This window comes from Marmota monax, unplaced genomic scaffold (assembly GCF_021218885.2).
Source record: "Marmota monax isolate L192 unplaced genomic scaffold, Marmota_monax_Labrador192_F-V1.1 WCK01_AAM20220418_F8-fsc00051, whole genome shotgun sequence".
Lineage (NCBI taxonomy): Eukaryota > Metazoa > Chordata > Mammalia > Rodentia > Sciuridae > Marmota > Marmota monax.
In genome coordinates, this window is record NW_026695202.1 from 2721317 (window position 1) to 2745045 (window position 23729).

The 23729-nt window shown below is 34.6% G+C and overlaps 1 protein-coding gene across 2 annotated transcripts in view; it reads left to right on the top strand.

Moving 5' to 3' along the window:
• The window catches only part of Txnrd1 (thioredoxin reductase 1), a 235910-nt gene that overhangs the window by 15444 nt on the left and 196737 nt on the right, over window positions 1-23729 (top strand). For both annotated transcript variants that reach the window (XM_046429531.2, XM_046429532.2), the window contains exons 8-15: window positions 1797-1964; window positions 2983-3035; window positions 7540-7714; window positions 10284-10487; window positions 11288-11361; window positions 13285-13422; window positions 16771-16956; window positions 17558-17843. In XM_046429531.2, the coding sequence (XP_046285487.1) occupies window positions 1797-1964; window positions 2983-3035; window positions 7540-7714; window positions 10284-10487; window positions 11288-11361; window positions 13285-13422; window positions 16771-16956; window positions 17558-17843 (1284 nt within the window). The remainder of the gene's footprint in view (window positions 1-1796; window positions 1965-2982; window positions 3036-7539; window positions 7715-10283; window positions 10488-11287; window positions 11362-13284; window positions 13423-16770; window positions 16957-17557; window positions 17844-23729) is intronic.

Consider the following 23729-nt stretch of genomic DNA (forward strand, 5'->3'; position numbering starts at 1 on the left):
AGCACCACATAAAAATAAATAAACAAAATAAAGATGCTGAGTCTCTCTATAACTAAAAATAAAAATAATAAAAAAATATGTGTATATGATGAATTTCACTCTGTAGGAAATATATATCACTTTAAACATATTCTCTAAGGGATCTGTGACTTTAAAAGTATGTAAACCATTGGATCTGAGTGGCTAGATTTTTAATCAAAGATTTTAGACACCAATATTTCCTCTAAAAGTAATCATGGCCACTGCCATAAGGGCAGAATTTGGGTGTGGCAGGTAACAGAAAGAGAAGAATTAAGGGTGAAGTTTTTAGCCTGAATAATTTGCTGAGAAAATTATCATCACCTTTTGGGGGAGGTAGGGGATATTTATCTTGCCTTTTTCACTTTTAAACTTTATACATTGGATCATATTTAAATGAGTACTAGAACTCCGTAATATGGCTTTTCATGAAAAATACCAGTCCTGTTTTTTCTTGCTTTTATAAGCATCTGTTTTCAACTCTGTTGAATGAGATCCTTTACTTCCACATCTCTACTATTGCATGCATATATTGTTACTTTGTTTGTTTGTTTTCCAGTTTTGGTGTAATATACCCACTTTCTACTATGAAAATTAAAGGATCTCTTCCCACAATACCTCACCTCTCTCCTATACTTTTTCCATCTCCTATCTTTCAATATGACTACCCCAGAGTTTCATTAGATGAGTATTCAGTATTTACATTATGACTGTATAAACACTATTTATACTTGAATCTTCCTTGTATGGTTTTCTATTTGCCATGGAGCAAATTGTCTGTTTTGTTCATGTTAGATCTGTACGCATGTACCACTAGTTCAATCTGTACTCTGTTATTTGTTAAGTCTTCTCTCATTATGGTTAGATGCATCAGATATTCTACCAAATTCATCATTTTAACTTATTTATTTATCTTTTTAGTTGTAGTTGGACACAATACCTTTATTTTATTTATTTATTTTTATGTGGTTCTGAGGATTGAATCCAGCGCCTCATACATGCTTGGTGAGTGCTCTGCTACTGAGCCACAACCCCAGCCCCTCAAATTCAACATTTTGAAGAGAGTTCTCCTGCCTTACTCTGGGATGGTTGCCCTCTACAAATCCATCACAGCTATCATCCTAGAGTCTTTATCATCTTACTGGAGTTATATTTTACCTCACATCTGTGCTGGATTCCCTGTTTCCTGGATCCCACATTTGCCCTTTTCTTAGTTTACTTCCTCATTACTCTACCACTAAGCCACAACCCTAGCCCTGTAGATTTATTTGTATAAGAAATTAAACATATAGGGCTGGGGTTGTAGCTCAGTGATGGAGTACTTACCTCACATGTATGAGGCACTGGGTTCGATCCTCATCACCACATAAAAATAAGTAAATACAATAAAGGTGTTGTGTCCATCTACAACTAAAAATATTTTTTAAAAAGAAATTAAACTTGGGGCTGGGATTGTAGCTCAGAGGTAGAGCACTCGCCTAGCACGCGTGAGGCCCTGGGTTCGATCCTCAGCACCACATAAATAAAGATATGTGTCACCTATAAGTAAAAAATAAATATTAAAAAAAAGAAATTAAACAAACAGAATCTGAACCTCAGACTACTTTCATCTGATCTACTATAGCTATGTATATATGAGTAAATTTTCTCTCTCTTGCTAAAAAAGATGCTATGTTCCTTGTTTTTGTTTTCCAAGCTACAGTCCACATAAACTTTGAAGGCAAACTATTGATACTAAATTTGAAACTAAAATGTGTAATATTAATATTGTTCTTTAGAGAAACCACCAGCACCATCACAAGTACAGTTGATCAAAGCTACTACCAACTCTTTCCATGTCAAGTGGGATGAAGTACCTACCGTTGAAGGCTATCTTTTGCAGCTTAATACAGACTTGCCTTACCAAGCTGCACCGTCAGATTCTTCAGCAGCATTAAATATGCCAGGTAAAATGAAAGTCATGCTTATATAAACCATGTATACTTTAAAAAGTATACTGCAGCTGGGCACAGTGGTGCACCTTGTAATCCTGGTGACTAGGAGACTGAGGCAGGAGGATCATAAGTTAGAGCAATATAGTGAGACCCTGTCTCAAAATTTTAAAAAGACTAGGGATGTAGCTCAGTGGTAAAGTGCCTCAGGGTTCATTCCCCAGCACTACACACACACACACACAAATACTCTACTGCAAGAGTATTAATTGCTTGGTTTAAGAAATTTTATGATCCAGGGCTGGGGCTATAGTTCAGTGGTAGAGCGCCCGCCTTGCATGAGTGAGGCACTGCGTTTGCTCCTCAGCACCACATAAAAATAAATAAAAGATTAAAATTTTTTTTTTATGGTCCAATGGTAAGTTTATATGTTGAGTTTCAGCTCTAAAACTTAGCTCTTATACCATTATGTGCAGCAGAATGGATAGATGTGCAGAATAGATTTTTTTTTCCCTGCAGTTCATTTTAATGCACTTTAAAAATTGATGTTTCTTGAGTTCAGGAGATGTTTTTGATTAGCTTTCAAAAATATTTCTTTTCTTTTCTTTTTTTTTTTTTTTAAATCTGGGGATTGAATCACTAAGCCAGATCTGCAGCCCTTTTTACTTTGAATCAGGGTCTTACCAAGTTGCTTATGGCCTTGCTAAGTTGCTGAGGCTGGCCTTGAACTCATGAACCTCCTGCCTCAGCCTCCCAAGTCATTGGGATTACAGGTATGCGCCACCGTGCCTGGCTATTTCACCTTTTTCAAATGTATTTTTAATTAGGCACTTGGAAAGTAAAAGCAAATTTTATTTTATACAGTCTTCCAGAAAGAGTTTCAATTAGCTGTTAAACTATTAAGAAAACAGATAAATTTTGAGAGAGTACTATTTAAAAAATCTTTAATATATACCTTTAAAGAATATATTAATAATATGTTTTACTGATATTCATCAAGAGCATATTAGTCTGAACTTTGTCATTCCCACAGGAGGCAGAGTGGACCCTCACAGACAAGGCAGTAATAGCATCCTTCCGAACAGTGTAAGTTAACACATTTATGATGGCAATTGAATGTTTATTGTTAAAGTCCCAATTTTTATTAAGATTTTTAGTGCATTACTTTAGAACAGGGATCCTCAACTCTGGTACACATCAGAATCATCTCTGAGATGCCCGGACAGCTCTGTTTTTAAAGAAAGCTTCAGAGCTTGGAGGTGTAGCTCCTTGGTAGAGTGCCTGCCTAGCATGTGAATCCCCTTGCTTGTATCCCCTAACACCGCAAAAAAAGGAAAGAAAGAAAGCTTTACAGACCGTTATGATAGTGGCCTGAATTAAGAGTCCCTGTCTAAGAGAAGGTCACCCTCATTATATATAATATCAGAGACTATTCATATTTACAGATCTGTTTTGGAACTTTCCTATATATAATAAATACATGTATTCTACATTTCTAGAGGTATCCTTTAAATATGTACATAAACATATTCTTTATTATATATTTTTTCCCCACAGTATATCAGTTGCTAAATTGAATACCTCTGTATGTGATTTTGAGTATGAATTAATGATAGGCAAGAACAAAAGTAAACAAATATGTCTATACCTACATCATTTTCTATGAAGAGAGTCTCCTGGTATAGATAACAATTTGTAAAACACTAATGAATTTTAGTAAGCTATTCATTAGCTTCTATGAAGCATTGTATAATTAGTAAATAAAGAAATAAAATAAATAAAAAGGCAGTTAACACTAGGAAAAACAATTGTATAAGAAAGGAACAATACTCAAAGCACTTTTATAACTTACCTGTGAATGTCACCATCTAATTATCAGTATCATAGTGTCTTTTTTCCTATGCTAGGATCCATGCTTCCTGATCTTGTTCCTCTTTTCTGGTTTTTTCTCTTGTTGCAGTATTCCCTCCCGTAGTTTCTTGAGTAATGACTTATGAAAGGTAAACATTGTGAGATCTTGTGCATCCAGAAATTTCCTTATTCTCTTCACATTTTACTGATAGTTGGGTTGGGCTATAGAATTCTATACTGGAGGGGCTGGCATTGTGGCTCAATGGTAGAGCACTTGCCTAGCGTGTGTGAGGTGCTGGGTTTTAATTCTCAGCACCACATATAAATAAATAAAATAAACATCGATTGACAACTAAAAAACACTAAAAAAAAAAAGAATTCTATACTGGAAACTTCTCAGAAAATTAAAGACATATTCCCTGCCCCCTTCCCGTCTTTTAGCATTCACTGTTGCTGTTATCACCTGGCTTCCTAATCTTTAATATATGACCTAATTTTATCCCTTTTATCCTGTTTTCAGAAATTTTACCTATGATGCTTTAGGATATGTGTCTTCATTTGAGATATGCTGTGCACTTAGTGGGCCCCACTGTTAGGGAAACTCAAGGCTTTCATTGCTGATTATTTCTTTCCTCTAATGCCTTGTTAATTTTTAAAAATTTGTTAAAATTCCTGTTGAACAATGGGCTTCCTGAACTGGTCCTCTAATTTTACTGTCAATCTCTTTTTCTACTTTCTGAAAACTTTCATTTTATATTTTAAATTTTCTATCCAATTTTTAAATATATTCAACCACATTTTTAATTTCTAAAAGCCCGGTCTTTATTTCTTTTATAAGCACTTTATTCTTGCTTCATAAATGTAATGCCTTCCCTAATCTCTTCAAGAATTATGCCTTTTTAAAAGATTTGGAGTTTTATTCTGCTCTGCAATATTTCTTTTTGTTCAAGTGTTTTTTGTTTTTGTTTTTGTTTTGGTGTTGGGGATTAAACCCAGGGCCTTGTATATTCCAGGCAAGCACTCTACCAACTGAGCTATAGCCCCAGCCCTCAAGTTTCCTTATATTTTTAAAATTTAGGCTTTCATTAGAGGTTGTCATTAAATGGTCTGTGAGTTTGGCTGTCCTCTTATGTTCCAAGTGAGGGCTGGAAGAAGAGATTGGAGACTCTATGCATGCTTATTGATTATTAGACCTTAATAAGGTCTGCTACTAAGGGTAATTGGGTGGGAATTCACAAATATTTTCTAGTTTCTTGCCTGGGGGTTCTAAGTCTGGTCCTCAGTATTTTAGGAGCGAAGTAAAGGAATGGGGCAGTAGGTCTCTCTGTTCTACAGGTGAACTTACACTTAATTCCCATTTTTAGCGTGACTGCTTAAAGGGTCATCACCACCCTTATTTGAGGGACACTAGAGCCTCACATATCAACCTGCCTGCTTACTTCCCCTCTTCAGTTAGAATGGGAGAGAGGAATTCTTCTGGCTTAGTATGCAGAGACAGCCTAGCTGGTCTTCAGCACTATGCGCACAGGCTGCCTTGTGACAGGCCTCCAGGGTTCCTTCCCTGGCGTGCTTCTGTACTTCTGCCTTTTCAGACCTGATACCTTCCTGGGTCCTGCAGCACAGATGGTTTGCATCTTAATGACTTTTTCCCTTTAGGCTCTTAGTGTCCAGCTTTTTCTACTTTATATCTTACCTACAATCTTCTCCCTTACCATACTCTTACTCCTTATGTATTTATACTTTTATACTTCATTTCTAAGTGTTTGAATTGGGTTTTTGGAGGAATATACTGAAATAAATGTATTTAATCTATCAGATTTAACCAAAACTCTTATGATATTTTATTTTACATAATTGTAGTTAGACTGTTTGAATTTTAAGTAAAGAATAGAGACACCATAACAGAGACTTTGGAATTAAATAAATTCTAGCTGTGCTACTTCTTGGTTTCCTGACTGTAGTTCTCAGATTACATAAAGTCTCTGAGTTTCAGTTTTCTTTATACAACAGAGTACATTATTCAATTTACAAAATTCTTGTGACAATTAAGTGAAATACAGAGTTTATAAATAAGTAACACAATGCCTGGTACAATTATTGTTGTTACCCTCATCATTTATTAAGAATGCACCATCACCACCAGTTATGGGCAATTCTAGGGATCTTAAGAATCTTTTATTTTTTTTTTATATATTTTTTTCTAGTTGCCAATGGACCTTTATTTTATTTATTTATATGTAGTGCTGAGACTCAAACCCAGTGCCTCACACATGCTAGGCAAGTGCTCTGCCACTGAGGTATAGCCCTAGACTGGGATCTTAGAGTCTTAAGAAATTATAAGCATTGATAATAAAGGTATAACAAAAACCATTACTGAAATAGAGCAGCAATACTGGTGTATTTGAACAAAGCCAGGTCTCTTTTATGGTTTAGTAGACCAATAGGTATTGTTATGTAATTACTGAAAAAGTTTAAATGTGTTCATTATAGTGTATTTAAGAAGGCAAAGACAGTGTCATTAGGAAGATTCCTATCTTAAATGCTTAATGGTAAAAATGCTGATATGTATTATTTTTTTTTATATGGAAAACTCAATCATTAAGAATAATTCATTTGCTTGAAGTTTCCATAGAACAGATTTTACTTTCAGGAGTCATCAAATCTTTAATCTACATGCTGACCTTTGTTAAAAAAATTTGAACAGACTGTTAAACTCGGTAGTTTTCATTTTCTTTCCCTTGTTACAGAAGTATTTATTTGTAATACTAACTACCAGAATAAAACTCCAAGTCTTTTAAAAGGCATAATTCTTGAAGAGATTAGGGAAGGCATTACATTTTTGAAGCAAGAATAAAGGCTTATTAAAGAAATGAAGAATAAGATCAGACTTTTAGAAATTAAAAATGTGGTTGAATATATTTAAAAATTAGATAGAGAATTTAAAATGTTGATTTTAAGCTGAGTATGGTGGCACATGCCCAAAGCCCCACCTTCACTGTAGGTTAAGGCAGGAGGATTGCTTGAATCTAGGAACTCATGGCCAGCCTCACATAGTGAAACCCTGTCTCACAATTTTCCCTTAAAATATATCCTTCCTTGCCAGGCTCAGTGGCACGTACATGTAATCTGGCTCAGGAGGCTGAGATAGGAGGATTGTGAGTTCAAAGCTAGCCTCAGCAATGGCGAGGCACTTAGCAACTCAGTGAGACCCTGTCTCTAAATAAAATACAAAAAAATAGGACTGGAGGTGTGGCTCAGTGGTTGAGTGCCCCTGACAAGCAATCAATCAATCAATCAAATCTCCATTCATTTCCCCTTCAAAAATGGTCTGTTGCCGGGCACAGTGGTGCACACCTGCAATCCTAGCTACTCTGAGGCAGGTGGATTGCAAATTCAAGGTTAGCCTCAGCAACTTTAGGAGACTCTGTCTTAAAGAAGAAAAAGGGCTGGAGATGTGAAGCTCAGTATTGAGAGTGCCCTGAATTCAGTCCCTATTGCCACAAAAACAAAATCAAAAACTAATCTTTTGAGATGGCGATTAAGTGAAAAATAAATTATTTTCTTAAAAATTTAGAGAATAAGTCTATATAGAAATTAATAATATAGTTTTAAAATGTTTTATATTTTGATAAACATCTTTTCAAAATAATTTTCTTGTAAATTAATTTGCTTGTTTTTTTACATGTATTTCTGTTCATTGAACATTGCTTGCTACAGTAAACTATTTTATTTCTTGTAGATCAGTGACACAGTAAACAGTACAAAAGTGGAACATTCAGCCATGAGAGGAACTGCAATGAAAAACAAACAAGATTTCAAAGCAACAGATTCTAATGCCATTTTATATTCTTCTTTGGCATCTAATGCTTCTAATCATAATAGTTGTATGGTGGATATGCTAAGGAAAAATGAAGGTATAAAGATGACATTTTGAATTAAACTAAACCTTTTTATAATATGGTAGGGAGTTTTAGAGTCATTGAAAAAGTAAATGTTATGTGGTTTAAACAATTTTCCTCAAAATATTTACCATATTGCACCTAGTTAGAGTAAGGTCAGAATACAAAGTAGGCCCTTACCTGAATAGTAATGACTTGTTATGGGTATACGAAAGTTCTTGGATAACATTTGATGTTAGTGTTCAGTGTCATTATTCCTTTACTTATTTTTATTTTCTTAGCCCTGAAATTATTTATTTTGGGCAGGGATTTTGTCCATTTTGTTCACTTGTATTTCTCCAGCACCTAGATCTGTGCTTGGTAAATATAGTAGTCACTTAGTAAATATTTGTTTGGCAAATAACTGGATTATCCTCAGAAAGTTAGCTCAGTTATAAGAACTATTGATTAGCCCATTGCATTCATGAGAGCTTATAACTTGGTGATAATTTTATTTGCATATGCTGATGCCATTTACATTAAGCATTTCTTCTGATTTCAGAACCTGAAATTATTTTATAAATCTCATTCTGATATATCTCTCACTTAGAAACGTGATTATTTTTTAATTTGTAAAAAAAAAACTTGAAAGCTGATATAAATCTAATTATTCTTCACTTACTCGAATTTAACAAGATGAATATTCCTTTTATCTCTGTTTATCTTTATAGGTCTATGTTAGATAAAAATATTCAAGGAAGATAATTTCCTATAATTTGGATAAGTTTAAGTAGTTTAATTTTTGGCAAGTGGTGAAACCAGATTGGTTGTGCGATAGTGCCTGGCACATTGTTTATACTCATATGTGTCATAGAAAGACTCCCCAGTTGACTTTTTCTCTGCAGTTTAGAGTAGCTGCTGAAGAGTGTTTCAGAAAGTGAAGGAGGAATATGTTTCATTTTTTAATAAGCTCTCTAATCTTACCATCAGGAAGAAATATGGTAGGAAATGGTTAGGAGACTCGGTAGGGCTCTGTCAGAACTGGGAGGTACATAGAGACTAAAGCAGTACATGGGATGGAGTCATTGAAGAGACTTTTATTTTAGAAAGCTGTGTTAATTAAAATTGGCAAGTGGGTGGATATAACAAATAAAATTGAGTTGAATATAAAGTTGAACATCAGAATGGATAATGCTTCTCTTTGTCAAGGTAGAAAGTATCAGAGCAAGAACAGATTTGGGGAAAGGTTCAACTTTGAACATACTGTTTTTGAGGAACACAAGAAATATATTGGTGAAGATTTTTAATGGGAAATTGTATACTTAGATCTGGAGTCTAAGAGAGAGTCCTCAGCTGGAAATACACATTTAGAAGTTTAAAAAGTATCTAAAATATAAGTTCCACAAGAGCAGGGACCTTGTTAACTTGTTCACTATTAGATTCCCAGCCACTGGTACAGTGCCTGGAACATATATATCTATATGGGAGGTGAATGATTCATGATGGTTTTTAAAGCACAGGGAAAATATGCAAAGGGAGGGGGAAAAGGCAGCTGAGCAACATGGGACTATAAGGCATCATTTGAAGAAGAAAAACTAACTGAAGAGGTTGAGAAGCGGGGGGGCTTAGAGGGGTAGGAAAAGACAAAATACTGGTATGTACCTTTTCTTCAGACATCACAGTTTGTGCCTTTTTGTATATGAATATCTCTATCATATGAGAGAGCTCATGGGGCATGAATCCTGCCTGCTTTGCAAATAAGCACAATGTCTGATAGACTACAGACCTTCAGTATTGTAGAATGAATGAATGAGCCATAGAAATATATTTTCAAAGGAATATATGGTCAGCATTGTTAACACTACAGAAAGATCAAGTAAATGAATACTGAAAAGTATTCCATAGCAATCATTGACATTTGCCAAAACCGTTTCATTAGAGTAGTATGCTAGAAACCAAAATTTGCGAAGATCAAGGATATGGAAATTGCTCTGAAGAAAATTAGTGAGGGGAAATAGAAACATGAGGGGACTCTGGGTGAAGGAAGATGTGGGTTTGCTTTCTTGAGAGACTTAATGATGTTTATGTAATGAGAACTAAAATCTAAAGAAGAATCTAAAAGTCCTGAAAAGACAGGAGTGATTGATGAATAAAGGTCCCAAGATATGAGGGAAGACAGATTAAACTTCCTTGAGAGAAAGCTCAGCTCATCTTCTGATATGGACTAGAAGACAGGGAGGATGGGCACCATTTCTAGTTTGATGCAGGAGAAGACAATAAATTGATGGAATCCATGCCTGATGACTTGAATTTTTTTTATAACAAAGAGGCAAAACCATTTGATCTATGGTTTAATAGAGAGTTCAAGAACAGTGTTTTAGTGTTTAGATTGGAAGAGGAAGCTAAGAAGTTGAACATCCACTATAGATAGAATGCATTTTTCTTCTGGACATTTTATGCCTTATGGCCAAAACATACTGATGCCATTTGCAGGCTCATGTTTATGATTTTAAAATTGAAAGTACCAGAAAACATGATAAAAACAGTATGACACAGTTATTTCCAGGTACTGTACTAATAATAGATCTTTTCTCTTTAAACTTAGGTCCTCACACTTCAGCAAATGTAGGTGTACTAAGTAGTTGCCTGGACTTAAGAACAGTAACCCCTGAAACTTCGGTGTCCAGTACTGTTTCCAGCGCACAAACTATGGTAACCCAGCAGACCATTAAAACTGAATCATCCAGTACAAATGGGGCAGTTGTTAAAGATGAAACTTCACTAACAACATTCAGTACCAAATCTGAAGGTTTGAAATGTGTTTCACATACTGTATTTTGAACCATTTAATGTATATAAATTCATCAGATTTATTTGTTTTAAATAAGAATTGCATTTCATCTTGAATTGAATCATGTAAGCAGATAAAGCATTTCAGTTAAGTATGTTATATAAAATAATCTTTGCTGCCTTACATAAAATATTTAGATTAACACACACTGAGATATAATCAGAATATATTTTCCCTACTGTGATTAAATTCAGCAAGCCTTTTTCCATATAAAAAATTAGTTGTAGAACATGGATTAACAGTTCTTCCAGCTTGATTAATTTCTAATTTTATAAATTCTTATTCTTTTACAGTAGGAATTATTTCGTCTTTGGTATACATTCTATCGAGTTCCAACTAGTTATCAAACTCATAAGAATGAACTATATGAATTAATTTGAATGCAAGTTCATATTTCTGGGCTGGGGTTGGAGCTTAATGGTTAGAGCATTTGCCTCACATGTGTGAGGCGCTGGGTTCGCTCCTCAGCACCACATAAAATAAATAAATAAAATAAAAGTATTGTGTCCATCTACAACTAAAATTTTACAAAAATAAATAAAAAAGAGTTCATATTTCTAATTACCATGATTTTCTCCCTCTAGCTATTTTTTTCCCAGTTTTTTAAATTGAAAAATACACATAACATAAAATTTACCATCTTTACCATTTTTAATTGTACAGTCCTATGGTATTAAATGCCTGCCTACTTATAAGTTATATTTTCATGTGTCCAAGTAATTATATAAATCTTAATTGATTAATTGTTTAATTTTTAGTTGATGAAACATGTGCTCTGCCTGCAACTAAGATTAGCCGAGTAGAGATGCATGCTGTACCCATGCCATTTGCTGTAAGTACATTACTTGGTGACAATGCATGTTTTCAAATGATTATTGTTGCTTTTTAAATGCTGAGCAACTTCTAAGTAAATTCATGAAAAGGTCCTTATGTCTTAGTTAGTAATGAATTGATAATAAATTTAGAAATAAGTTGTTGAATAGGATAATATTCCTAATGTTTAATGGAAAAAGCTTGCTAAAATGATAATACATATGCTGTGGTCCCAGTTTTAATAAAAAATACACATAATACATAAGTTCACATTCTCACATGTACCTACACACATGCACACTAAAATGCTACATGATTCTATTTGTGGGGCCACCACAGATTATTTTTACTTTCTTCTCTTTATGCTTTCTATATTTTTCTGTAAAGAAACATTACTTTTTAAATCAGAAATATATGTGTGTTTACACGCATATATATGTGGTGTGATATGTAAATTACATTAATGGTTTAATGATAGTTATGTTATGGAACAAAAAGTACTTGGCTGTATTTCTAGGAGCACAATAGAATACTGCAGTGTTGGATTGACATACACGTAGGACAACCCAGTAATCTCTGGCAAAGGCCAAAGTTAATCTGCATGGCACCAAACTTAAAATTCTAGGAAAGTGCATCACAAATACACCAAGGTTGTCTTAATTAGATATGTATATAAGGATAATACATATATGCATATATATTTTTTAGTTTTTTTATGATGAGTCATTTCAGCTTTATTGTTGTCAGCAAGAGGTTTTTTTTTGTTGTTGTTGTTGTTGTTTTAAATAACATTTACCTTTTGGAATCTTCTAAGAATTGTGTGTAGTTTTCATTTTCTTTCAAATTTTTGGATTGCGACCATATATTTACCTTAATCAGCTTTCATATTTCCAGAATGTTAAGTCCTAGTGTTCTTAGATTCTTTTCAAGAAAGGATTGTTAAAATGAACTTTCTTCTTTTGAATCTGTTTTGCAATGATCAGCCAGAATTGTACTGGTTATTTCAGCTGGAGCCAGTTGTTTTATAAAGTTGTTGAAGAGAATTTTTACAACTTTAAAAAATGAAGACAAGTTTAAAGCTATTCCTTTTTTCTCTAACCTTAAAGATTCTTCTAGTTAGTTCACTTTGTCATGTGTGATAGCCTAAATAACAAAAAATGTGAATGATAAGCATGTACCTCTGCTGTTATATATTTAAGACAGAAATAAATAACTGAAGTGCACATTTGTTTTGAGCTTCTGGAAACAGTGTCTCATTTATAAGAAGATGGCTTAAAAAGGTTAGTTCCAGGGATAAGTATAATTCACTTACCACTAAAAGTAGCTTAAGGTAGAGGAAATTTATTTGTTTTTAAAGCAGGGTAAAACATTTAAAACTGTTAAATCTCCTTCTCTGTAGTATATACTAAAATGTATTCAAATCGCATTTTAGTTTTGAACATTTTTTCTCCTTTTAGGTTTGGAGAATCACAGGTATTTCAAGTGCAAAGATCACTGAATTTTTGCTAGTTGTTTTGAATCTAGTAAAAAGCCAGCTTGGAATGAATTTTTCTTTATTTGCTCCCCTTGGAGCAAGTGTAATGTTTCACTAGCGGGATTACATTTTTCGGAGAGGGTCTCTGAAATGACAATGTTGTATAAAACAGCTGGAATTTTAACATATCACTGATTGTGAAGCATGCTAACTCTATAGTACAGAGTTATAGTGCAGAGCTACTGAGTTTGAGAATGCCTGTCACTCCTATGTTTTAATTGGTGTCCCCTTTTCACTGTCAGTTGACCTAATCTGTTAAGACTTTATTTACTTATAAGCTATTAATGTTGTGGTGTTTACCCCATATACCTACTTGTATTTGTAGATCACTGCATGGATTTATTAAATCTTGAACTTTCTTATATGCTCAGTAAGAATCTTCATAAATCTTTCTTTCTCTAACATTAGAAAGAGTCTCCTTCAAATCCAGTGGCTACAGTGAAAGCAGGAGAACGACAGTGGTGTGATGTGGGAATTTTTAAAAATAATACAGCTTTGGTGAACCAGTTTTATTTGCTGCCAAAAGGGAAGCAAAACATCTCCAAGGTAACTTGATATATTTTCTTATAAACCTTGAGAGTGAGATTATTTTTATGAATCTTATTCATGTTACTATAATTTAGTGTTGTGTATATGTAGTCATCTTGTATTCTTTGTTAAGGCTCTTTTTTTTTTTTTTTTGGTACTGGGGATTGAACTCAGGGGCACTCAACTACTGAGCCATATCCCCAGCTCAGTTTTGTATTTTATTTAGAGTCAGGGTCTCACTGAGTTGCTTAGTGCCTCACTTTTGCTGAGGCTGGCTTTGAACTCACGATCCTCCTGTCTCAGCCTCCTGAGCCGCTGGGATTACAAGCATGTGCCACCATGCCCAGTTTATTAAGGCTCTTTTAATAAAATATATAGCAAACATGTCATTTAAAAACTCTTTATCACTAAGCTGGACTTCACATCATAAAAAATCTATTCTGGCCAGCTAAAAAATGAGGATTATTTTGAAATGTTTCCCATTTTTTTACTCTGTGTATTTAGAGAATGGAATGTTGTCCCATTGATTCAGGAGGCTGAGGCAGGAGGTTTGCAAGTTTGAGGTCAGCCTAAACAATTTAGTGAGATGCTTTCTCAAAAGAAAAAGGACAGGGGTTATTGCTCAGTTGTAAAGCACTCCTGGGTTCAGTCTTTCAAAAAAAAAAAAAAAGAGAGGGCCGGGGATATAGCTCAGTTGGTAGAGTGCTTGCTTCACATGAACAAGGCCCTGGGTTCAGTCCCCAGTACCACATGCGCGCGCACACACACACACAAAAGAATGAAACATTCTTTTTTATTGAGAGATTTTTTTTTGTTCCTGATTTTACATTTTAAAAAGTGTAAAAGCCCCAATATGCTATTGAATGCTTTTCCATTGAGTCTGACCCCCTTATAGATACATTAATTGAAACATTATCAGCCTTCTAAGAATTAATTAAGTAGATAACAGTTCTAAAGAGTGTTGGACTAATTTTTTTTTAGATGGAGAATTTCTGAGAGGGGATTGTCAAGGAAATAGATATTTACTTTAATTTTTTAGATCTTTCCAAAAGGAGATAATAAGTTTAAAAATCTGAAATCCTAAATGCTTAAAAGCCAGAACTTTTTTGAGTGTCAACATGCTGCCATAAGTGGAATAATCCATATCTGACCTCATGTGACAAGCCAGAATAAAAATGAAGGCATACTAACTTATCTTTAGGTGATTTGTATAAGGTATATGAAAGAATGAACAAGGCTTGTCTGGGACAGAGCAAATGCCCATTTATTGGGGAACAGCTCTGCGTATTTATAGAGCCAGAGGTGGCTTGACAGTTGGCATGGGGTGCTTTTTGATTGGAGGGTAAGGATCAGGTGAGCCAGCAGGGCTAGTCTGATTGGTGGGTAGGATCAGGTGAGCCAGCAGGGCTCTGATTGGTGGGTAAGGATCATGTGAGTCAGCCAGGGCTCACCATTGGACGGCTCTTCTTGGGGGATGGGGAAGTTAGTCTTTGGAGCCAGGGCAACTCCCAACAGTATACATGAAACATAAATAAATTTTGTGTTTAGCTTAGGTCTTATCCCTAAGAAATCTCATGTGTATGCTGATATTCCAGAACCTAAAAAAAATCCTGAGATCTGAAATGCTTCCTTTTTTTTTTTAAGATGGATACAATATCTTTATTTTATTTTATTTATTTTTATGTGGTGCTAAGGATCGAACCCAGTGCCTCACATGCGTGAAACAAGCACTCTACCGCTGAGCTATAACCCCAGCACCCGCCAAATGCTTCTTGTACCAAGAATTTTGGATGAGGGATACCTATCCAAAATCCAAGTATATGATCACTTGTATCACATAAAAGTGATACCCAACTTGTATATCATTTACTATATATATTACTTATATTTGAATTTCTCTAATATTACTCTTGATGTCCCTCTTTTTCACAATGAATTTTTCCAATATTGACAAGAACAAATTCTGGTTAATAATTTGTTAGTATTATGCTTAATGAAATTTCTGGCTGCAGTTGGCTGTTATATATAAGGACATATCCATATAAGGGCCGATTAGCTGCCTGATTTTTCCTAAAAGAAGTAAAGAGCATAGTGAGGCATGGTGACACACATCTGTAATCCTGGCAGCTCAGGAGACTGAGGCAGGAAGATCACAAGTTCAAAGCCAGCCTCAGCAACTTACTGAGGCCCTGTCTCAAAAAATAAAAAAAGGGCTGGGGAAGTGGTTCAGTGATTAAGCGCCCCTAAGTTCAATCACTGGTACAAAGAAAGAAAGAAACAAAGAAAGAAAAAAAGTGAAATAACATAAAATTTAGAGCCAGGAACTTGGTTTTGACTCACTAGCTCTAGCACTCAGCAGTACGAAGAGGGCAGGTCACTTATTTAACCTCTTGAGACTCAGCTTCCTCATCTATGATACATTGGCAGCCCCTGGCCCACAGGGAGATTGTGAGGGTTTAAGGAGAATGTATAAAATTTGAAAGTAATAAATGTTATGATTTAACTTCTTAGAATATGTAATCTAATTATTTAACATTTATTCAGTGTCCTGGATATAAATTTTTAAAATTCACTATACTATGTGTTGATCTCTCCTTTTCTGTCAAACTTGCTTGCCTGTCTCTAAGAGTGTTGTTCTTTATTTTTGGTACTGGGGATTGAACTCAGGGGCATTCAACCACTGAGCCACATGCCCAGCCCTATTTTTTTTTTCTTAATATTTTTTAGTTGTGGATGGACACAATAACTTTATTTGTTTATTTTTATGTGGTGCTGGGGATCGAACCCAGTGCCTCACGCATGCTAGGCAAGTGCTCTAACACTGAGCCACAACCCCAGCCTCCCAGCCCTATTTTGTATTTTATTTAGAGACAGGTTGTCACCGAGTTGCTTTTAGTGCCTCGCTTTTTGCTGAGGCTGGCTTTGAACTTGCGATCCTCCTGCCTCTAACATCTGGAGCCGCTGGGATTACAGGCATGTGCCCGGCTCTAAGGGTATTGTTCTTGGGAAGACTATTATTAAACAGTAAACCTGAGATTCTGCTCCAAATTAAGTTTGCATGGAGTTAGGATAATTGTTACTTTGTTTTTATAAAATGGTTGGTAATTTTTTTTCTACCTTCGTACATTTTATGTGCAGAATACCCTTACTGGAAAAATACTTATTCTCTGAATAATAATCACTGATTAATGGGCTTATTGGTTGCTTCTGTATTAGAGGGTTTATTGCTTAGAGTGAGAGAAATAAATGTGAATTGGAACTTTAAGAGTTTTATTGTTCAGTGAAGATTAAATAATTAAAAAATTTAAATAATAAATTAATTGTTTCTAATAAATTAATTGTTCCTCTCTATATATTACATTTTAGGTAGGAAATGCAGATGTACCTGACTACAGTTTACTTAAGAAACAAGATCTTGTTCCGGGCACTGGGTACAGGTTTAGGGTTGCTGCAATCAATGGTTGTGGAATAGGCCCTTTCAGCAAAATCAGTGAATTTAAAACTTGTATTCCTGGTTTTCCTGGAGCCCCTTCAGCAGTCAGAATTTCAAAGGTAAGATGTCAAGTCAAGACTTGTTGGTGATATTATTTGAAACTTCTTATATTAAGTAAACTCTTTAGAAATTTTTGCTAGGATCTAATGAAATCAGAGATATCTAAAAGAGGTGGATTAAAAGTTTAAAAAATATTCTTTGCTAATCACTCTTGGTATTTTAATTACAAAAATCTCAAGCAGAATTATAAGCATCCAAATCATAGAGAAGCAGGGAAATCTGCTTTGTTCATATTGTTATGTATCCCAAAGTTCATGCTGGAGAATTTTAATAGAACATATGACATTGGATTGTATTTTATTGTAAGTCATTCCCTTCCTTAGGGAAGAAAAGATCTGCATTAGAGAAAAATCCTTTTTTTAGGGTATAACAGGCAGATATTTAAAGCTTATTATGTTTGTTAAAAGTGGGCATGAATTAAACATTGTAGATCCCACTAAGGTAGCTTTTCAAAAGTCAGCAATATGAGATCTAACATCTAATGCAATTACTTTAGCAAAAAGAAGCATTTTGTGTTCTAAAGATAGACTTAACATAATAAATACTAAAAGAGAAAACTTGAGAACCTTTACCTGCTCCCCCACTCTTTTTTTTTTTTAGAATGTTGAAGGTATCCACCTTTCCTGGGAGCCTCCAACTTCACCTTCTGGAAATATTTTGGAATATTCAGCCTACTTGGCTATCCGCACAGCACAGATCCAAGATAATCCAAGCCAGCTTGTGTTCATGAGGATTTATTGTGGTCTTAAAACATCATGTATAGTAACTGCTGGGCAACTTGCAAATGCACATATTGATTATACATCCAGGCCTGCCATTGTGTTCAGGATATCAGCAAAGAATGAAAAGGGATATGGACCAGCTACACAAGTTCGATGGCTTCAAGGTAACAATAAAAAAGCACCTTTAAATTGAATTTTTTTCTTTTTTTTTTTTAACTGAAGCTGTTGTGATGATGATTATTTATTAGTAACTGGTTGTGAAGATTTGTCATTTAAAAGACTGTATTTCTAGCAGTTATGAATTTGAGTTTGTAAGTTGTTCTTAAAATGTATTTGCTCAATTCTAGATCCAAATAAAAATAGAAAAGCAAAGACTCTCTGAAAATTAGTATATGGATTCTTCCTTACACATATAGCTCTTTTACAAAGAAAAATAATAAAATCAAGATAAAAGTTAGAAGGCTTTAATATCCCAATACCTTTTTTAAAGGCTATGTAACTCAGTCATCCTAGAATTATTGAGATGATTCTAGTAACTGACTGGTGTACACTTCGCTGTCTTACTTAGTAAGTGTTCGCTACATTGTAAATGATCTATCATTGAATACTTCCTCTAACTTTATTGTCTATGAGCGGTGATCCTCCAACAGCTATCTTCTATGGATAATATTTGTGATACTAATGTTAGTAGTCATTTGATTCTTTTAATCATAGTTAGCACAGAGCTTAAAAAATTTTAGAGAGAGAAAGGCAAGTTCAGAAACTGCTTTTGAATTTCTATTTTTCAAAATCATGGTAAGATTAAAAAAAAATAATAATGGGTATTCTTGATTCATACCAGGCCAATGTATTTGAATATACATTTGGTTAAAGCACTTAATTTACCTGGCCCTTAATTTCCTCACTTACAGATGAGAGAATTAAAAGAGTTTGCCTTCAAGGCCCCTTTCAGTACTAAAATTTTGTATTTTCATCAGATGTAGAGTATGTCCCTGAACATTGAACATGTTCATGTGTCTTAATGGTTTTACCTTTGCTTTTTCTGAAATTAAAAGCTTCATAACTTAAAATTCAAAATTAAAGTGTATGTCCTCCTACTGCAGAAGAAAGAAGCACCTTAACGGGACCCAAGTTTTGAAATAGTGTTTTAAACATTTGTAAGATTTTTGTAAATGCTCTAGATGTTTTATTTTTGCATCATTTTTACCTCAAAATTGTATAAACTTTTTTACAATGAAAATATAAGCATTAGACAGCTAACTCAGGTTCTTTACAACCTTAAAGATGCAGATGAATATTATGAACACTCTGCTACAGGTAACTTGTTTTAAATATTTTAGGAATTTCATGGTTCCACTGCCTATTCAAATCTGGAATGAATATATACAGAGCAATAATTGCAGAAAAGATTTTTCTCACTAAGAGCTACAATAACTGTAAGGGCACCGGTCTATCTTTTTAATACCACATAACCTTATGCCAGTTTAGGTTGACTGAGTAGCAATGTCCTCACACTTTGTGTATAATATCCCCAGCAAAGATGGATTTAATTGTGCAGAATTGATATATATGCGTGTTCCAGTTACTAATTTAAAGTGTATAGAATATTTTAATATATAATTTTTGTAAAGAACTGGGATTTTTATACTACAGTATTTGTAATTAATGTGTCTCACTAATTAAGTTTCTTTTGAAGAAAATATGCAAATTGTTAGACACATAATGAGTGGTTTCTGAACTCTAAAGATAAAATAAATGCACTACTATAGTGTTGTTAGAATACCTTTTTTTTTTTTTTTTGTGGCTATATGAATCCTGATTCTTTAAATGTGTACTTTATAATGTTTACAAGGAGCTTCTCTGGTTTGTTGTCCCAGCAGTTTCCTTGGCGAGAGCTTCATTCTGCATTTGTTTAATTCATATGCTTTGCTTTTGGCATATACTTGCTTTTTGCACTAGTAGAATTTTAACTTACCTCATTATTATGTTTGTAATCATTGTATAGCTTCCATAACATGTCTGATATAGGCTAAAGAAATACTTAACCAAAGTTAAAATGAAAATAAATGGTAAGCAATTTTGCACATATTAAGTGCTAGGATTTGTTGTGTATGTGTGTGTGCTTAGTTATAAAAATAATAAGAATGGAAAGTTTAATAGTATATGTCTTAAACCCAATTATTTTAAGTATCTATCTGCTTTATTAGAAAAACTTTGGCTAACATATCACTTACTTCTTAGAAGGAAGGGCAGCCTTTTCATACCAAGGGATTTGTTAAAATAATGAATCTTTTTTATTTTGAGAATTAGCCAAGTTTTGTTTGTTTTTTTAATTTGACATTAGTATACTGAGCACCAGTCAAGTTTATCTTTCTGATAAGGGATTGGTGACTGAAAGATGCCATTAGAAAATCTCTAATGGCTTTTAATATTAACAGTTAATAAGAGATAGCTGTATGTTCATGAAGAGAATGAATTGGGCAAATAATGAGAGGAGTACATTTAGCTTCTTGTGATTTATACATTTTCTAAGTGAAGATCCCTTTGTATAACAGTGGCTGTATCATGCAGATATTTTTCTTTCTTTGCTTTTTTTTTTTTTTTTAAACCTTCAGTGCTGGGGATGGAACCTAGGGCCTCACACATGCCAGGCAAGCACTCTGTCACTGAGCCACATCCCCATCCCTGGCAGATATGTTTTCATAAGATGATTTACCATGACTTAAATTACTTTCTTTACGCTTCCCAGTTGGGTAAACAACTCAGATGTAATGAGCTTTTGTGTCACACTCCTCTTTCTGTACTCTGCAACTTTGGTTCCCATAAGTATCAATATTTTTGATGTTGCATGCTCTTACAATTATGTTTTCTAAAATATTGTATTGACTTTAGTTTAGTAAACTATTTTGGCAATTTAACCAGAAATAGGGTATATATAAACTCAATTTTATCTGCATTAAAAAATTGAAATAATCTAATTGCATGTATGATGTACCTCTGCCCCATAACTCAGTTGCACAAATATAATTATCTATGGGAGAGTGAAACTGTTGATTCATTATTTAAAATAATAGATTAGCAAAGATTCGTTCTGATTAGAGATATGGTCTATAGCTAAAGATACTTTTATTTTAAAAAATAACAGCACTTATGAACACCATTTGTATCATTGGATATGAAGAATTTATTAGTATTTAATAACAATATTAGTATTGAAGTCTTCAGATCACAAATGAAGTAGTTGCAAAGTAGACCTGGTCTTTGACCACTTACGGTGTAACTGTTGTATTTAAAACTGATTTAGGCAGTTTTATGTATCATGTACCAATGGTATGTAAAATAAAGCACCTTTTCTACTATAAACACTTACAAATGTTATTTATTTTTAAATACATGAAAGAAAAACGAGTGTTGGCAGAGTAGATGTATGGAAATGTTTATGTTACGCATTTGACTTAATATAGGCAGTCTCTAAATTAAGATGGATTATGTCTAAAAGTTTGTTTTTAAGTTAGTGAATTGTGGTTGGGAGTCATTTTTTAATAGAAACATAAAATCTATTTGATCCTAATTGTAGCTTAATTAATAGGCTTGGAAGTTAAAAAAAGTTAATGGTTGCAAAAAATAGCCTAACCTTGTTTTCACCTCTGTTTACTCTTTTTTTTTTTTTTTTTTTGCTTTTCACACTTTTTAGTTCACAGCAGCAGGCTTCTGACCTGCTACCCTACTGAGATGGTTCTGGCAAAGGTCGGGAATAATCTCCCATTTCCAAATCTAGTGATCTCTTTCTTCCTGCTTAATAATCTTGTCACCTGAGCACTCCTTGGCACTTCCATTTTCCACAGCTATGATGCCACATTCTGTCTTTTATGCACCTCCTTCTGTCTTCGTCCACGTTTCCTTGGCCACCTGTCTGCATGCCTTGCCAGCCTGAGGAAGCCTTCAACACACTCCACCTCCTGGTAGATTTAACTGCCTTTTTTTGTGCTCCACTGTCCTTTGTCATAGCAGTTTAAAAACTGTGCCTTTATTATCATTGTCTCCCTCCCTCTGCTAGATGGTAGGTCTTTTTTTTTTTTTTCATTCATTTACTTATACATGGACACAATACCTTTATTTTATTTATTTTTAATGTGATGCTGAGGATCAAACTCAGTGCCTCATACGTGCTAGGCAAGCACTTTGCCACTGAGGTACAACCCCAGCCCTAGATGATATTTCCCAAATATGGGAAAAAATGTTCAGCATCTCTAGTAATTAGAGAAATGCAAATCATCTCACGCCAGTCAGAATGGCAGTTATCAAGAATACAGACAACAATAAATGTTGGCAAGAATGTGGGGGAAAGGCACACACATACATTATTGGTGGGACTGCAAATTGGAAAGTAGTATGGAGATTCCTTGGAAAACTTGAAATGGAATCACCATTTGACCCAGTTATGCCTCTCCTTGGTCTATACCCAAAGGACTTAAAATCAGTATACTGTAGTAATGCAGCCACATCAATGTTTATAGCAGCTCAGTTCACAATATGCCTATATATTTTTGTACTCCAGAGCAGACTTATTTTAATCATGCCTGGAAAAACATAAACTATAACATTCTGGGAGTGAAACAATAAATTCTATAGACTGAACAAAGAAAAGGCTATAAAAAGCTTAGGATGCAGCTTTCTTGTTCAAATAGATTCCCATCTCTTCCCAGTGTCATTTTTCTTCTATCCTGCACTCTATAGAACTAAATTAAGACAATGTCCTCTTATGGGCCTATTAATCTCAGCAAGGATCATCTGAAACTGAGCATGAGATTACTTTATTTTATATAAGATAAATTGAGTAAGGGGCTGCTACTTAAAGGTTGTCAAATTCAAAATCTGACTGCTACTTCTGCCAGTGCCTCAAATCAAATACAGGATTGTGAAGCCCATGGTCTTGGATAGAGAGAAGGCTAGGGAGTCATAGGTATGAGGCTAGAAGGGCTTAACAGGAGTATTCCTTATATGCTGAGTTTACTTTGCTGGTTCAATAGTCCTTTAAAAAGTTTCTGGAGGACTGGGGATATAACTCAGTTGGTAGAGTGCTTGCCTTGCATGCATAAGACCCTGGGTTCAATCCCCAACACCACCAAAACAAAACAAAACAAAAGTGTTTCTGGAGATGTTAAGTGTTTACATATAACCTCCTAAGATAAAAGTACAGAATGTAGGAATTGGTAGCATACTGATATGGAAGCTAAAACAGAAGTGGACCCATTCTCTTATGTTCTTACCACCTAGAGACAAGAAGTGAAAAGCTGTATCATTCCTGAGCATGAGGAAGGCAAGGATTGGGGTTGTGGCTCAGTGGTAGAGTGCTTGCCTAGCACATGTGAGGCCCTGGGTTCTATTCTCAGCACCACATAAAAAGATAAATAAATAAAATATTGTGTCCCTCTACAGCGCATATACATATATATATATATATATATATATAATTGAGGAAGGCACAAGAAGAGCCCTTTGTATTTGAGTACATACAGGTTCAAAATGAAAGGTAGCAGCAACCACCTTTCATTTCAGAGCAGCAACTCTGTCCATTAGGAAATTGTGGTCCAACAAATGTCCATCTCCAACCAAGAGAATTACCCATTCGTCTTTTATTTAAGGAAACAGAGTGGAATCTAAGAACTAAAGCATTTCCTCCTAGTTTCTCTCTCATAGTAGGAAGAGGACAAGAAGCTGCAGGCATATATTATCCAGTAAAACAAAGACATCAGGTTAGGGTGTCTGAGCAGTTTTGAAGATCTAGCTGCTTCAGCCAAATCCATTCTACTACCACTTGCAGTTTAGCACCCACTGATGGCATTATCCATTCCAGCTTAAATATGATTCTAGGTCTTTTGGCTGCAGAGGAGGTTTTTTTCTTTTTTCTTTTTTCTTTAAAAATGGCTACAGCTATGCCTGAAACTTTCTGGTGATTGGCAGCCCTGTGTTCGACCCAGCTGGGGAGTGTAGGCCTGGAGAATGCACTTTCTACTTCCCTACTTCTTAGGCTGGCCACTTTCTGCGGG